Source organism: Poeciliopsis prolifica, unplaced genomic scaffold, assembly GCF_027474105.1.
Source record: "Poeciliopsis prolifica strain line A6 unplaced genomic scaffold, Auburn_PproV2 SCAFFOLD010, whole genome shotgun sequence".
Classification (NCBI taxonomy): Eukaryota; Metazoa; Chordata; class Actinopteri; order Cyprinodontiformes; family Poeciliidae; genus Poeciliopsis; species Poeciliopsis prolifica.
Window position 1 is genome coordinate 2,169,277 of NW_026562385.1, and position 18,448 is coordinate 2,187,724.

Consider the following 18,448-nt stretch of genomic DNA (forward strand, 5'->3'; position numbering starts at 1 on the left):
CAGATCATGTGACCAAACCAGAAAACACACTGGAAATATAGATTACAGCATTCTTTGTTTTACCTGGCAGCCATCTTGGTAGGCGGTTGCTATGACAACAATAAACAAGCCACAACAATACCAGAACATTACAACCGTTGTTTACGTCTATTTATGATACATTTTCTTTCCCACTCTCGTTTTCTATCTGGCCCCTTAATGGAAATGAGTCGGATGTTCCTGATATACGGGATAAAAACAATGAATCATGAATTATTCTTGTTTTGAATGTAAACAAGAATAAAGAGTAGGATAATTGGTGGTGGAATGATGTCACTCCACCAGCAAAGGGAGATTCTGTGATGTCACAGCCGATGCCGTCAGTGATGTCATCAACGGGAGAATTGTATGTGACACAATTCTGCAAATTGGTCATTGCTTGCAATACCCCTGACACAGTGTTGCTGTGTGACACAGCAGCAACAACCACTGTTGCTGCTATTCAGAGATGAAAGCATCTCTGAACAGTTTCTGTCTTGGTTTAACATAATTTTTGGAATAAGTGTCAAGTTTTTTGAACACGTACATTATCCCACATTTTTTCCCAATCATTTACTCTCTTCTGTGTGTTAAGTTTAATCTACTGTGCACTGAAGAAATTACAACACCCCATTAACTATTCAATTATTTCAAAGTAAATGCTTAATGGTATGGTGCAGTCTTTTATTAATTATTGATTATTAAAAAATTCAACCCATTTTAATAAAATATGTTGGGGATTACATCAACCCGATGTTGAGATGTTGTACAGTAGTCCATGGTCAATTCTAGATATGTGCCTACAGGTGCTAATATCTCTGTAGAACTGGTCCTGGCCGCTGTTGTGATCCCTGTACTGAAGATACTTAAATATCTAGGAGCGTATTTTATCTGCGCAAACGACAACGTAGGCTCTACTCAGGGAGACTTTGATCCTTTGGAACCAGTGTGCTCATTGTGGACCATTTCTACTTAGCTACCATTCAGAGTGTTGCTGTCTGACAGCTTAGTGTGGTTCAACCGTCCTCTCAACACAGCTGGAGAGCAGGAAACTGAGGCTCCTCAACATCTGCTGCTCCCAAATTGTGGGTCGTTCACTGGAAAACAAATTCACAGAGCTGTGTAAGAAAACACGCTGCGGGACTATCAGACAAAATTGATGTGGGATCGGTTGCAGAAAGAAAAAGTGAATACATTGTTGCAGATTACATATTGGTTTTCTTTTTAAGTTCTTTACGATGAATGCTTATGATGCTGCTTGATATTTGTTTTTATCTGTCTTTGGAATGCATCTAGAATATGTCAACCAAACCAAAATATTTTTTTAGTCAACTATTTTATGTAAGTCGCACCGAGCTATAAGCCGCTGGTCTCTCCTCCACTCTCGGTTTTCCCTCCGTCTCCAAAATCAAACCATGGATTTGTTCACGCCGAGCTTTCAGTGCAGTGGCTCTATTTCCCTCCTGTGCTGCCAGATTGATAGCCATCAACTTAAAAGTGGCATCATATGAACTTCTTTGTGTGGTTTCCATAGTGAAGGGGTATGAGTGTGAAGAAATTTCTCCTATGTGCCTGCCGCCTGCATGTGCTTGTGCTAAATAAAACTCAGTACTTTCTTCTTTACTTTCCAATTTTGACGTCCTGTGATTCGCTTCCTGCTAAAGAGGCTCCTGGTGGTTGAAGAAAAATCCCACAGAAAAGCAGCACCGGGCTACAAACCGCATGGTTCAAAGCGTGGGAAAAAAGTGGAGGCTTATCGTCTGAATTTTTCCTATTGTGATATTTACTGCTACAGATCATAACTAACTCGCCGTTGGATTAGTTTCTCTTTTTACACCCATGCTTTTCTTTTAACAATTAATTAAAAATAAAGGTTTCACACTTTCAGCGTCAGCCATATTGAGATAGAATCACAGTTTACAACTGCTACACCACAGAGCCGCAATCGACTCTTTGACTCCTTGGCTCACTTATTATTAAAAGATTTAAATATTCCCCTTCCTTTTTGTTTCATTCTCTTATGCCGCCATGTGAAAAACAAAACAAAAACACAAACAAACACTGACCTCAAAGCTCCAAGCTGGTAAATTTGGACAGGAACTACTCTACTGCGGTCAGTGACAGGTGTGTGTGTTTTATTTTCTTAAAAGAACAATCACAACTGTTTCCTGAGAGGCGTTTTACTTTGAAATTACGGACCAGAAGCTTAGCTTTGTACTCACTTAACTTGATAATATGGATTAATCCAGGAGCGCCACAGAAATCAAACAGCAGTCGCCGCCTCGCAGTGATGAGGGATGACAGAAAAAACAAGGCTGCTCTCATTTAGATGACATAAATGCTTTTTCCTTTTTCTTTAACATTCATAAGGTGGATATAACCGGTGGAATATTTTGTTGTTTCTTTCTTTTTACTTTTCTTCCTTTCTTTTCTTTTAAATTTCCTTTTCATTCGCAACTGGATCTTAGAGCGGACACATCACCTTGCAGGATGGATCCAGCTGGAGAGCTTTTACGCTGCGCATTTCTCGGAGCGTCTCCTCAGATGCATAAAAATTAAGCGGTCTCTGTTCTGAGAGACAATGAAGTACGGACTGGTTGTGCTCTCGGCTGGCTTTACTGGTTTACTCAGCTTCGCATTCCTTGCTGTGGCCATCGGAACTGATTACTGGTACATTATCGATGTAAATAAATCCAACCACACGGGGCCAAATGACCTGAGTTCACACTCTGGATTGTGGAGAATCATTGAAGGTTTGGGGATTTCATATTCACTTACTAATAAATCGTAAATGCATCTGCTTCTGTATCATTCATATGTTAAATCTACTAAGTTATTGCAACTTAGTTCTACAATTTGAAATTTCAGGCGCAAACTCGGGTAGTTAATTATTTGAGATTCAGCCTTTCTATTCAAGAAAATAATTTTTCTAAAACAATGCCAATGCATGAATGCATTGAATACTCTTTATATGCAATTTGCTTATTTGAGTGCTGATGCTGCATTATTGCTCTAATCATCATCAGCTCCCGATTAAACCCTCATCCGCTGGTTGTGTAGAACCCAGGTGCTGAAGCAACCTGACATGAATCTCAGATCACCATAGTGAGTTTTTTTTTATCTGGCCGAAGTAAATCTTCATACTGACTGAATTTAAATGAATTTTTTTTTTAAATAATGTGAGTACTAATGAACATCTCATGCGCAAATATATGTGTGCACAAAAGAGCTTGTTAAGGTTATATTGTGATTGCTGTTAAGTGTTGTGTTCTTAGTCTGCACAGCTTGAGATCCTTCGTGTGTTTATTTGGTTGTTGGTTGCATCCACAATAATTGTGAAGTAATGCAACAACATGCAGCCTTCATCCGATCAATAACTGAACATCCAGTGAGAGGAATTCTCAGTGCACAACATGCACACTGGAGCATTTTAAAAAGGAGATGGAAGGCAGATTCTTTGCTTTTGAAAATGTTTTATTTATTTCTTTATTTATTTTGTGACGTCTGCAAAGTCTGTCATTTGTAACCTTTCCCCTGACATTTTCAGGTGCAAATAGGAGTTCAGTCATCCCCTCTTTTACAGCAAATATGTCCAGCCTGTCAGAGACTGAAAGGCACCTTCTCGGTGAGTGTCCTTTTTTTAAACAACTGACAAAAGAGTTTAATAGAATTCAAGTGGCTGTCACACCTGGGTGCAATATAATCAAAAAGCTAATTAATTTCTGCTAACGTTATTCAGTCAAATATCCATGTTAATTTTGATGCTTGTGGCTCACAAATGGAGGTTTTTTCAGCAAATTGTAATTTTATGTAAGAGCGAGAAAAAATTAGTTTTAATGCAAAAATATTGACATACTGAAAGTATGTAAAACATATCCACTCAGTGCTTCTTTGTGCATGAATAACTACATGTGGTAACTGTATGTGGTAGATTCTCTAAGAGGTTTGTTTCAGGTGAGCACAGTGATTCCATGTGTAGTAAAGTAATTATTAGTGCACTTGACAGCTTGAGTAGGCGCTAAGTCTTGCTGGAAAATGAACTCAACCTCTCCATAAAGCTTGTCAGCAGCAGGAAACATGAAGGGGTCTAAAATATCTAGATAGATGACCATGCTGACCTTGGACTCACTAAAGCACATTGGAACAGCACCTGCAGATTAATTAGCTTCCCAGTGTGCAGTTGTCACATATCTCAAGTAATATGGATTATGTGCCTCTATTTTCTGCCTGCAGACTAAGCGAGCTTCATTTCCACATGAAATGGACCATATTGTCACAGTCCAGTACTTTTTCTCTTTAGTCTACCTAGGATGCTTCATGGTTCAAAACTTGGGGCAATAAAAACATGGTTGTAGGTCATGATGTGGTTATCTCTGTTGCTTGTAGTCTTGTTTCTCTTTATACTTTTTTTTTCAATTAATTTTCCATTAGTTAATGGCCTTCCATGTCCCTGCAGCTTCCAAAGCAGCAACCTTTTGGCACTGATCAGTCACTGTTTTCTGATCAAAAATATTCGGCATTCTGCCCAATGCTTGTGAGGACACATAACATTTGTGTTTCTTAGTCTAGTAATAGTCCAACCTTATAATAAGCAGAATTTTTGGTTTTAGTTAGCTATAATCCATTTTTAAAAGTTTATCTCAGAACTGCATTACTTTCTGTTTAATGATTCCTCTTTAGTTTAGATTAATACTACTTTAATTATTTTCTTGCTGAGATGACCCTGGAACCGTATGTTCGCCAAACTAACAATAAGCCTACTTGGACATTCTGTGGAGGAACAATGCTTCACAGAGGCCTCAGATTAGATCAGCGTCCATGGGGGTTTCAAAGAGCCCTTGCTTACAACCTCGCAAGAAATAGAGTTAAATCACTTGCTGAGAAAGGGGGTACCTTCGTCATGTCTGCAAGTTGATTATCCTCTACTGACAGTAGAAATAAAAGACCCAAAGGCTCCCCAGATAGCTAAAATCAATTTGGAAATCTTGGAAGCTTTTCCACATGATTGCACACAGCATTAGAGTGAAATACACAGCTGTAGTTCAGACCCTCTACAAAATCACAAAATGTGCGTTTTTGCAGGCTTGCACAAAGTAGTGGTCATCTTGCTACCTCTCAGCCTGGTACTGCTCGTGTTTGGATGGATCTTCGGACTGGTCAGCTCATTGGCCTGCAGTCCCAGGCTGCTGGCTGCATCGGCTTCCTATGTTCTCCTCTGCAGTAAGTTCATTTGCATGTTTTGATGTATTTCTGTGCTTGAAATCAGAATCTGTGCTTTGCATGAAGGTTATAATCAAAACAAAACAATTACTTGCCTGCTCCTGAACAACAAATGTGCAGTGTTGTGATGTATGTACAACACAACACAAAGACGTGTGAGAGGAAACCTCAAAAATTCAGTTTCAGCTGCTCTTGGATCTGATTCATCTCTGAGTAAAACCACTACTTTCAGATTTTGTGGGATGGGAAGTATACTTCCCATCCCACAAAAGTAGAGTGGAATGGAATAACTGCCATAAAAATAAAAAAAAATATTTTATTGTGGTTGGGTGGTACGTGTTAAAGTAGTTTGAGGGCAAGTGTTTCTATAAAAAACATGGACAATTTGCACAAAAAAGAAATCGTATCTCATTGTGACGTGTTTGTTTTTGTCCAAAGTGTTATTTCAGTGGGTGATGATGAAGAATTATTAAAAGGAAAATAAGAATTTAATGAGCAAAACAAAACTCTGGTTTGAGTCCAGCGACAGATTTTGCGAGTATGCAATTTTCTCTAAACTTTCAAGTTAAGATGATGTAGTGTCATGAGAAGTGTAAAACATGGGTAGTTTTGCAAAACTGAGACATTTCTTGGTGCATTTGCACATTGAGTTTAGCTGACAATTACATTTCTGAAGTGGAAAGAATATGTCAGCGGTGTGTCTGTCTTAACTGGAAACCACAATGTAAATGTGGAAGTACAGATGCCAAAATTGCAATGAAAATTCATGAACTGCTTTGTTTCCAATTACTTTGAAGCTCAAAAACCTCTATAACTTAGAGAAATGTATGCACACAGTGCATTAACCTATTGGCTATAGCTTTGTATTTCCTATTTTTTATTTTTATTTCAAATACTGTGTCCCATAAGCATTTTATTATATTTTATTATTATATTTAGTAACGGGTGTTTATACCTCAGAACTCACCAACAATTAATTTATGCTACCTGTTACAAGTACTCACTCCATTTTTTTTTCTATTTCATTCATAACATATTATTGTTCAATTGTCTTTTTCTTGTTGAGAGAACTACTGAGATTATTGTGAGTAATTTCTAGAAAGTGTGGTTCCTCAGAACTTGTCTTACAAATGTGGATGTGTCTTCCTGACCAAGTGGACCTGATTCAAAGCCTCTTTATGTGTGTGAAAATGTGTCATAAAATTACTTGCCTGCTCCTAAAATTAATGCAAAAGTTGAATAAGAATCAATTTTGTCTTATTTTTGGAAATAGGTGGGTATAACCGAAGAGGACAGTAAGATGTTCCTTCTTGATGTTGACCATTTCCTTAAACACCCACTACCACCAAACCACCTCAGCATGGATAACAACTTAATTGACTGTGTTGATGACAGCACTTTCAGAGTAATAGTTCACAATGAAGCTGTGTGAAATCTCAGAAAAGATTGTTGTGGAGTAAAAGAGCCTACATCCATCCACACACTCTCCTCCCCTGGCCGAAAATGTCTATTTAATATTAGGCATCACATTATTATCCCCTTTATAGTAATTATGTTCAAATTGAAATGTAGAGTTCGTTAATGCCTTTTTTTGTTATGGTATCACTTAAATGACAAATTAAAGCTATCACGATCATGTGGACTTTTTGATTTGCTTTTGTTTAAGTTTTATAACTTGGATCTTGCATTTTGAGTTATTTCTGTATTTTCAATATTAATCTCTGCTTCTATAGTATTTATTAGTCTGCTAGTAGTATTTCCAGTTTCAGTGATCTTATTAGTCCAATCTCTCAGCTCCTTACACTTGCTCCCCACTCAGCTGCCATTCATTCTGCTGATTTCACTTACCTAGTTTATATGAAAAAAAATCACATCTCCACAGTATTTGAGCTCCTTGGTTTCTTTTTCTCACTGCTGGATCCTTCTTTTGACACAATCCTGGTCTGTGTGTGTTCACTTTGGGTCCTTCTCAACACAAGCCAAACATAACAGAAGCATCTTTAAAACATTTCTCTGAAAAGAAATGTATTTTTAGACAGTTAGGACACTTATTCTACCAGTTTTTGAGAGTGCAGCATGACATCTCTCCATTAACCTTTCTGATTAGATTCTATCTACAATAATATATCTACCATAATATACAACAGCCTATAACAATTGGAATAAATATGATATTAGGGTACAAACAGATTGAGTCTAAGTTCCAAGTGTCCACCCAGGACACTGCACAGAGAGATGTGCGAATTGTGTCCAAACTGCAGAGACATGTCCAAATCGTGAAGTACAGGCGTGTGAAAAAGCAGCCACTGTCTGAAAAGAAAAGGAAAGAGATGAACGCATCGAAGGACCTTGAGCAAACCAGTACGTATTTCTCAGGATTCTTTACCCCCATTGTGTATAAAACATTATTAGGTTTTATTATGACTGCACACGCTGCTAAAATTCAGAGTCTTAGTCATGTTCTGTCCACATTAAAAGATCTGCTAATGCTGTGCTCTTCCACCTTCAAAACCAGAGTAAACACACACAAAAGTAAAGAGTGAGGTAATGGGTTTTTGGGCTTTCCATCTCTCTCATCAGTCCTTTTTAAATGCATTATTGTGTTTTGATATTTTGGCATCTGATACTTGGGGGGTTTGTGTCATGTGTGATCCCTCTTTTAGCAATGCCATCATACACTGGAAAATATCTAGATTTTAGAGAGGCATCAGTGACCATGAGATGTGAAAGAACAGACTTTTATTTATTTATTTTTTCCTGTGCTGTATAGTGCAATCTACGCACAGTGCAAACTGGTATAATAAATTGTTTAATTAGTGCAGAGTAGTGCTGTAATATCTTTGGATTGTGCCCTTTTACACATTTGTTGTTTTAACTTCAATTATAAATGTTTCTTCCCCTCTTCATTTGATCTCACTGTTGTGTCACTGCATGTAGATTTTACTACACTGTGAGCGAAAAAAAAACAAAAAAACAAGCAGTTGTGAATTTGAATATTAATATGAATTGCCAAGAGTAAATACAGCTCAAGATGGTGGAAGCAGAGTGTTTTCTCCCAACATGCCCTCCGAAAGGTTAGATGGAATTGCTCATTTAATGGCTGAATACTTTAGATGTTTTGCTCTGGACATTTAAGAATGGTTTTCTGTCCAGCTCACCTCTGGGGTAACTGTCAACCGAGACAATTCCTCCATCCATTGCAAAACACAAGGCAAAGAAGCCCAGACAAAGAGAGAAAGGAAAGAAAAGAAAAAAAACAAATGATTCGTGATACATTATTGAACATCCACATGCGATTCAATGGGCAGCTTTACAGCACTGCTCCCTTCTGTGGAGTCAATGATCAGATTATATTTTTGGAAGCAGCATACTGGGATAATTTGCATATGACTGGGGAATAAATTCACAAAATCTGCTCTGCTGTTCTGTAATTGCAGTGGCCAATGTTCCATCACACCGTGAAGATTTGCGTGTGTGTGTGTGTGTGTGTGTGTGTGTTGTGTTGTTTACTCTTTGTCAAAACATCTTATCTGAAATTACCTGTTCTAAGCAACATAAGCATTATGTATACATACCATTCACATTTTTTTCTTTGCTAGTTCTAATTTTTCAGAAGATGAGCATCTTGGGTTTTTGTGACAAAATAAAAAAAAAATCTATAATTGGTTTAAAAAAACAGCACAACTTCAGTATAGTTTAAATTTCCACTGACATTTATTGTTTTTGACAAAGCTAGGTAATTTTTACAAAGCTGAAGTAAAATTTTACTTGAGAATAATTAGGAAGTGATTTCTGATTTTCAAAAAAATTGAAAGCCTGCATTGTCTTACAATTTTACTTTATATCTAGCAGAACCTCTCTTAAGGTGTTAATTTTCCAACAGGTTTGCTCTTGTTTTACAGTTAGTAGCTAATTAGTTTTGTACCCAGAGCCACTAGGTAATTACTAAGCATGGTAAACTGTTCATTCAGCCTCTTCAAACAAAATTAAAGTCATAAATAGGCATTTCTAAAGAGATGTACTATTTTTTTATTATCACACAAATTTAAATTTTAAAAAAGATTTAAAAACAAAAAGTTTTTGCTTTTTGTGCACTGCATATTCTTAAATAATCAGAAAATGCAATAAAAATACAGCTGTCCAGGGAAGATGCCACAGCAAGGGTAACATTGCTTTAAACATTTAAAGCAGGCTTAGTTTATAAAATAATATCACAAGTCCTTAACAAATTCTTCCAGACTCTGGGACAATAAAATATTTCTATTCTTTTCTATAAATGCAAACTCGACATAAATCTCCACCTAAACAGGCTGAGAAGGGGATCATTAATCACTTCGGGGGAGCTGCAGAGATCAGCAGCTCAGGTGGGAGTTAGTGTTAAAGGACTAGTTTTTGTCACATTTGTTGTCTTGTCAAAAGTGGTGTTTATAGTAGGAAGTCAAGAAGCCAAGCATTAAAAGAAAGCCATCAGAAGCCTTGTTTACATCTTGTCACAAGCCCCATTGGGCACAAACTAAATGTTTTTTGTTTTACTTTCTGTACAAAAAAAAACACCTTTATAATTTAACATTGTGGTATTTCATTACAAAACCATGAGTCCTTCTCATCATGCTGTGAAAAGAGTTTTCTTTGGCATGCCTGGAAAATGGCCATGCAAAGAAATCTTAGTATATTCTAAGATTTTATATTATGAAATGTGACAAAAATGTGAAAAAGCTTAAATGGTATTAAGCTTAAGTGAATATTTTTGCAAGTCATTGATAGTTGGACCTGACCAATGCTGAAACACAATGCCTATTCTGTGTGGTTGTGAATTTTTCCCGCTTGCTGACCTCATCGACCCATAAAAAAACAGATCTATTAGCACCTGTCAGAGGTCTCAAAACTACTTTTAGATGCAGAGGGTTGTGCTCTGTTGAACATGCTTCAAATCTCCAGAAATGCACACCTGCAAACACATAGACAGCATGTTCAAGTTGGAAAGGGGCAGAGAACTCCGTGCTTGTTTCTTTTATTTTTCATTTCTACTATGTGAGACTGAGACGTCTTAGTATTTTGAAATGACAATATGTCTTTCTTTGCTTTTGAATGACATTTCAAAAGCAGACAGATTTTTTCACACACAAAAAACAATATTCTCTAAAAATTGTGTGAGAAGGTAGCTCGCTCTTTCAGGAAAGTACTTCAATGTTAATGTATTTTTATGATCCACTCAATTTGAAATGTCTTACTTGGTGAATACCTGCATAGCACCTAGGCTTCTATATATATATATATATATATATATATATATATATATATATATATATATATTATAATATATATATATATATATATATATATATATATATATATATATATATATATATATATATATATATATCTGACTGGATAGCTCAATACATAAGGCATCAGTATATCACCCGAGAGGGCAGGGTTCGAATCCAGTCTGGGTCCTTAGGCAAGACCCTTCAAGCTACTGCCTACCTCATACCATGAGAGATACTAAGTTGCATAACATGCCGGCTCAGACGTCGCCCGGCCAAACAAGGTCTGCGTCAGGTGTTGGGGAACCAGAGCACCTTGATGACAAATGGGCTACTGGAACAAGACGGAAATGGGCGAGAGATGAAAATGTGGATCTGTTGGAATGCTACTACTCAAGTAACCCTAGTGAGAGAGGTTACATGCAAAGACTGGGGAAGGAATGGTTACTTCGACATCCCCAGTCAACACTAAGCGCTAAACAACTAGTAGCTCAGTGTTCCAACATCCGCAAACGGCAACTGCTATCACAACTTGAGATTGACGAGATACAACACAAATGCTACGGCAAAAGGGAGGAACCCGGATGTCAGGACTGTGGGGACTTAACTACAAGTCCCCACCCAGTGAGGGGATACACGGCCCCAATGAGCGAAACAGAGCTGAACGAGACAGCTGCTGACCTGAGAGAGAGAATCATGACCCAAATGACAACCAGGCCTCCCCGGCGCCAATTACAACGGCTGAGTGAAGTACCATCTGAAAGTCTCATTGAGAATGTGAATGCAGCATTGAGAACGATCCCTACCAACACCATAACAGAAACCAATGAGCTGATCTACAACTCAGCATCAGTGATCCTTGAGATACTTGGCTATAAGAGCAACCATGAGACCCAATACCCACCATGGAAAAGACGGTTAGGGCTAAAATCAAGGTAACAAGGAGGGAAGTGAGCCAACTGTCAGAGCTCCACAAGGGTGCAATGAAAAGACCAGTACCCAGAAAGTACAGGCAGATGCCATACCTGAAGCACTCGAGACTGCCAAACAGAGGCTCCAAGCCTTGTCCAGCCGCCTAAAGAGATACACAAGGGAGAATGAATCCAGAAGGATTAACCGGCTGTTCTCCACTCAACCAGCTAAGGTGTACTCTCAATGGCAGGGTAATAACAACAGAGCAGACCCACCAACGCTGGAGACTGAACAATACTGGAAAGGCATATGGGAAAGGGAGGCGTCCCACAACAGCAATGCACAGTGGCTGATCTCTCTACGAGAGGACCACAGCAACCTCCCTGAGCAAGCCCCAGTAACCATCACTGTGACAGATGTTCAAGAAAGAGTCTCAGATATGAAAAACTGGACAGCACCAGGGCCTAACATGATCCATGCCTACTGGCTAAAGAAACTCACTGCTCTCCATGAGCGAATGGCAGCCCAAATGAACCAGCTGCTACAAAGTGGGACTCACCCTGAATGGTTAACTGAAGGGCGGACAATCCTAATCCAGAAGGATCCATCAAAGGGTCCAATCCCACCCAAACTACCGACCAATAACCTGCCTCTCCACAACCTGGAAGCTCATGTCAGGCATCATAGCGGCCAAGATAAGCAAACACATGGATAAACACATGAGCACGGCACAGAAGGGTATCGGTGTAAATAGCAGAGGAGCCAAACACCAACTCCTCGTAGACCGCACAGTTGCCCGAGACTGCAAAACCCGACACACCAACCTGTGCATGGCTTGGATTGATTACAAGAAAGCCTATGACTCAATGCCGCATACTTGGATCATTGAATGCTTAGAGATGTATAACATCAACAGGACTCTGAGCCTTCATTGCAAACTCGATGAAGCTGTGGAAAACCACCCTTGAAGCCAACTGCAAACCACTTGCACAAGTGTCCATCAAATGTGGCATATACCAAGGAGATGCTCTGTCCCCGCTACTGTTCTGCATAGGCCTGAACCCCCTCAGCCAAGTTATCAACAAGACTGGCTACGGATACAGACTCAAAAATGGGGCCAATATCAGTCACCTACTCTACATGGATGACATCAAGCTGTACGCCAAGTGTGAGCGAGACATCGACTCACTGATCCACACCACCAGGATCTACAGCACTGACATTGGGATGTCATTCGGACTAGAGAAATGTGGTCGGCTGGTCACAAAGAGGGGGAAGGTCATCCACACAGAAGGAGTCTCACTCCCACAAGGAACAATAGCAGACATAGAGGACAGTTACAAGTACCTAGGTATACCACAAGCAAATGGCAACCTCGATGAGGTCACAAGGAAAGGAGCCACAGCTAAATACCTCCAACGAATAAGGCAAGTCCTGAGAAGCCAGCTCAATGGCAAGAACAAAATCCGTGCGATAAACAGCTATGCCTTGCCAGTAATCAGATACCCTGCTGGAATAATTAGCTGGCCAAAGGAGGAGATAAAAGCCACAGATATTAAGACCAGAAAGCTACTAATAATGCATGGAGGGTTCCATCCCAAATCCAGCACCCTGAGACTGTACACGAGCCGCAAGGAAGGAGGCAGAGGACTAGTGAGTGTGAGAACCACTGTCCAGGACGAAACAACTAAGATCCATAAATACATCAGGGACAAAGCCTCAACAGACAATGTGCTCAGTGAATGTCTCAGACAACAGGGAACGGAGGTTGAGGTGCCAGAGATACCATCATGGGAGGACAAACCCCTACATGGGATGTACCACCAGCAAATAACCCAAGTGGCTGATATCAGTAAATCCTACCAATGGCTGGAAAAAGCTGGACTCAAGGACAGCACAGAGGCCCTCATCCTGGCAGCCCAGGAACAGGCCCTAAACACCAGAGCAATAGAGGCCCAGATCTACCACACCAGACAAGACCCAAGGTGTAGGTTGTGCAAGGAGGCCCCTGAGACAGTCCAGCACATCACAGCAGGGTGCAAGATACTGGCAGGGAAAGCGTACATGGAGCGACAAACCAAGTGGCAGGCATAGTGTACAGAAAACATCTGTGCAGAATATGGACTGGAAACCCCAAGATCAAAGTGGGAAACACCCCCAAAGGTGGTGGAGAACACCAGAGCTAAGATCCTGTGGGACTTCCAGATCCAGACAGACAAAATGGTAATGGCGAACCAACCAGACATTGTCGTAGTGGATAAACATCAGAGGAAAGCCGTTGTGGTAGATGTAGCAATACCAAGTGATTGCAACATCAGGAAAAAGGAGCACGAGAAACTAGAGAAATACCAGGGCCTCAGGGAAGAACTGGAGAGGGCCTGGAAGGTGAAGACCACAGTGGTGCCTGTGGTCATCGGGGCCCTCGGGGCAGTAACCCCCAAACTGGAGCAGTGGCTACAACAGATCCCAGGAACAACATCAGACATCTCAGTCCAGAAATGTGCAGTCCTTGGCACAGCCAAGATACTGCGCAGGACCCTCAAGCTCCCAGGCCTCTGGTAGAGGACCCGAGCTCAGAGGATAAGAACCACCCGCGGTGGGTGAGAAGGGAATTTTTTTTTTTTTTTTTTTTTTTATATATATATATTATTTACTTATTTTATTTTAACTGCATTTTTAGCATCTGTGCAGAGTCTTAGCACAGTTTGAAACATATTTAGAAGATAAGGAAATTAAGCCACCTGCTGGTCTTGAGAAAGGGTCAGTTGACAGGAACACATTTGAATCCATTCCTCTACCTCTTTCTTTTTGTTTGGCACATTACCCCAGTCATTTTGGATCTTTCCCAAAAGTAACAGCCATATCCAAAAAGTAAACTAAAAAAACATTATAAATATAATTTTTTTTGTCTCAGAAGCTTAATTCTATGAGATGTTGCCTGTTCAACGTTTTTATTAATGCTAACTATGATAATGAAAACATGCCATTTAAGATGAGAATATTGGATCAATAAAAAAACTGTTTTAATTTAGAAATGCAGGTTTAGTGAGAGGTAGGTTTAATGCCTACATAAAGGTTGTTATCTTTGAAACCTTGTCAGAAAATGTATTATGGTAACACAGGACACAATGTTAACATGTACAGAAATACAAAAATAGTTATTTTTGTTTTGTTATAATTGCTTGACAGCTGTGATGAAAGAACAATTTGTTCTATATTTTTTCTTTGAGTAAAGACAAAAATCATTTTTCTACATCTACAGAGGGATTAATTGGCCCGCAGGCATGAACGTGAGCTTCTGTCTCTGTGTTGTGCTGTTTGATGGACCGGTGTGCTCTCACCTCCTATCTGCTAAAATCGCCTGCACTCCATCTAAATTGGCTATTGAAAATTGATGCATGGACAGTTTTATATAATAAATCACTGTGATTACGGTGTCCAGTGATGAAGCATAAGAATGGTCTGTCCAGACAATTTTGTCCACATCAGTAGGGCGCATGCAGTTCTTTGTTCCTGGAACAAAGCAATGTGTTAAAAAATGGATGTGATTTTTTTTTTTTAATGTAGCTTTTTTTTTTTTCTTTTGTGTCTTGCATGTTAACAGGTATTTTCACGCTATCAGGGGTCAGTATCTACATCAAATACTCTAACCAGGCCATGGAGGAGTTCCGACGGATTGTTCCCCCTGAAAATCTCGTCTTTGTGCACATCTCCTTTGGCTGGTCGTTAGCCCTGGCATGGCTCTCCTACAGCCTGGAAGTAGCAACAGGTCTGCTGCTGTTGCTGGCTGCCAGAATAACTCAAATAAAAGGGCATTATGATTCTGGTGTTGCTATAGCTATGTTGTAGTGAAACTATATACTCATATTTTTTAGGGCAGTTTTTTGGCTGTAGTTGTTTTGTTTCTTAATAGCTTGCCAGCTTGTAAGAGACCAAAACACCAAGAGCCAAAAACCACAGAATAAACTGAAGGTAACTTTCTTAGACACACAGAAGCTGACATTAAATCACATTATTGAACTCCTTTCATCTTTTCAAAACTAAATTGTGTCTATACTGACTCTGCTTAACATTGTTGTGTTTATAAAAACAAGAAGAAGTTCAAGTGAATTGATGGATATTGGTTCTTGAATGTATCTATGCTGTAGCTTTCAAGCTTGCTGCCACTAAGTGTTGTTTTTTTCTAAAGCGTTATATAAGTTTCAGGAGGTCAACCAGAAGATGTAGCACAAGCTGGCTCTAGCAGATGCACAAATAAGTTGGCATTAAATTACTTTTCTTGGCCACTTGTATTTTCCTTCTGTCAACTGACTTTGACTAAAGTAATGTTATAAATCGCAGTGTAAAATAGAAAAGACAACCTATCCACCTAATTATTGCAGAGTAGCATTATTTTTCCCATTTGTTCAAATCTACCACTCCTTGGAAGATTTGTTGCTGTTTCATTTTTTCTCCCAATTGTGGATAATCAGCTTCACTGTAGTTTAAAAGCCCCAAAGCCTTAGAAACGGCTTCGTAACCCTTTAAATTGCTTTGAGTTTTACGATAACTGTTTGCCCATTTCACCTTGTCAAATTTTGATTCTGAAAATCTGACACTAGGGAAACATAGAAAATAAAATTTAAAAAAGTATAAAAACAACTAAAAATAAACTAAGCCAGTCTGGAAAATAGCAATGAATTAATAACTTAACAAATGTAACAACTATTTTCTCACATTGGGCAAGAATGACATGAGTAGTTAACCCTCCCCCCGCCAATTAATGAAAACATCATTTGAAGACAGCATTTTGTATTTCTTCAGGTCATTTTTGTCAAATGTACAATCTGCAGCATCTTAAGTGCAAAAAGCAGAAAGAGAAGAAGTATGTAAGGGAATTACATTTGTTTGCCTGTGGTGTTTTCTCTTTATGAATTGCTGCTGTCTTTCTTTAAGTTTGAGCCCTGTAATATGAAAGCAGGCTGAGCAGTTTGGCTGAATTGCTTTTTTTTTTCTATTTTGATGTATGCAGAGGGGTTGTTTCCTCTACCATGTTTTTCTGCTTATATATGGACTGCAGTGGTGCTGTAGTGTATTTTATTGGAGTGAAAACATTGCTGACTCTGCTGGAGTAAGCCATCACCTCGAATATGAGACCCTTACTGGGTGTGAAGTTATATCGTCTCAGATGTTTGCTAACAGAACAACTGCGACATTGCTTTTACATGTACTATCAGAAGCCTGGAGATCACATTTGAAACGTCTTCTAAAATGCTAAAATGATTCACTGTTGAAGCCAATAAGCATAGTTACTCCTTGCCGTTATAAACCTATACGGCTTGGCTTCCAGTAGATCAAATAAATTTGAAAACAAAGTAGAGGATGCAACAAGTATTCTGATGAAGATGCTTTTTTTTAGTGGAACAAAACTTATGCATGTGCTATATGTCTGTCAGTTGTCCAGTAGGCTAATGTTATTTCTCCTAGCAATAAAAATTAGCAAGTAAAAAAAGAGTGCTGCTAACTGTACAGTACTCAGCACGAACTGTGTAATATTAGTGCTTGTGCATAAATCTCAACCCTTTTTGTGAGTTTCAGTAAATAAATAATTTGAAATATCATTCCATCTGTTTATTACAAAAGATTGGCATCACATGTGACTCTTTAAGATGATCTGAAGCGCCCTGGCATTGTCTGATTTTTGCACTTTATCCTTGCTCTGCATTCTGGTTACAATGAGTTGTTCTTAGGCAACAATGATTACACTCACGTGTCTGTTTTGTTTTGGATAGATTCAACGTCTGAATGTTAGCCTGTGAATGTCAATGAAGCACACTGGGAGTCTAAAAGCAAAGATATTGCTGTGTGCGAAGAATTGCTGCTGCCAGCCCAGGGAGAATTTGGTGATGTCTTATTAGTATCTTTCAGCACTGTTGCCTGTAAGCTCTATCAATAAAACCCATTTAAAATAGTATTGGATGATGCAAAAGTTGAATATTTTTGACTTATGTTGGTCATTTGCTGTTAAAGCTAAAAATGTGCATCAGCTGGATGATAGCACTGGGACAATTTTCTCCACCCTTTATTTTGAGATCATTAAAATTTTATAATGCAATGTGGAACAACACTCATGCTTTTAATAAGCATACAGAGCTGTCACATGAGGAAATATAGCTTTTCTCTAAAAATGCTTGAAATTAACAGAGGGAAATGGAGTAAACAAAAACAGAAGCAAAGCAATCCACAAATAATTGTGAATATACATTCACAATTATTTTTTAAAAATATGTCCTGAGATGGATTTGTTAAATTTTTAGGCTCAGTAACACGGTGTCCTGAAAACGCTTTCCAACCCTGTTAACCTTTTAACATTTTGTCCTATCCAGTGTCACTGATTATCAAAACCAAATGAGTCAATCCTTCACCAAAAAAAGTTTATTTCATCTGAAGAATAAAACCATGTTTTTATAAGTTTTCAACAGTTTAGAAAGAAGAGCAGATATGTTGATTTACTGAGGCACATAAATTATGGCAGATATACATTTTTATCAAGATGACAATAATACTCCTAACCTCTACACTGTGTTGACAGATTTATAATTGAACTGGAGCTCTTCTATGCAAAAAGAGGTTAAGTAAAGCTGTAGTTTCTAACTTTTATTAAAATATACAACAGATATTTTCTGTATATATTTGCTAAAGCTGTCACTATGTTCTGACAGTGTAGAATAAGACAGATAGTAACTGGAAAAAAATTATTTTCTCTACCTCCTCCCTGTGGTTCTACTGCTAACTGCAGAAATACCCTGCTCCCGGTTAGAAACAACCAACCAGGGTCAGGAGGAAGGACTATCTCAGCATTGATGAGGACATGGAAACAAAAGGTTCAATGGAGGAGCCAGTAGAGAATACTGACACTGGGGAGGTTAACATACACGGGAGGAAGTGGGAATTACAAAACACGTAATTGGTAAACGAATGCAGCTCTGGAAGGAAGCAGATATGGCAAATGAGGAGATGAGTTACACCTGGGAAGGAGAGCAAATGGAAAG

At 38.8% G+C, this 18,448-nt stretch overlaps 1 protein-coding gene across 1 annotated transcript; it reads left to right on the plus strand.

The window, feature by feature from the left end:
* Positions 1–757: 757 nt before the first annotated feature.
* LOC129363219 (transmembrane protein 235) lies at positions 758–17,368 on the plus strand. Its single transcript, XM_055035182.1, has 4 exons — positions 758–2,771; positions 3,566–3,643; positions 5,101–5,238; positions 15,022–17,368. The coding sequence occupies exons 1-4, from the start codon at positions 2,600–2,602 to the stop codon at positions 15,264–15,266; spliced, it is 633 nt and encodes a 210-aa protein (XP_054891157.1). The 5' UTR covers positions 758–2,599; the 3' UTR covers positions 15,267–17,368.
* Positions 17,369–18,448: the final 1,080 nt, after the last annotated feature.

Coding starts and splice junctions, on each gene's coding strand:
- LOC129363219 (XM_055035182.1), top strand. CDS start 2,600: ATGAAGTACGGACTGGTTGTGCTCTCGGCTGGCTTTACTGGTTTACTC. Junction 3,644..5,100: donor GACTGAAAGGCACCTTCTCG/GTGAGTGTCCTT, acceptor GCGTTTTTGCAG/GCTTGCACAAAGTAGTGGTC. Junction 5,239..15,021: donor TTCCTATGTTCTCCTCTGCA/GTAAGTTCATTT, acceptor GCATGTTAACAG/GTATTTTCACGCTATCAGGG.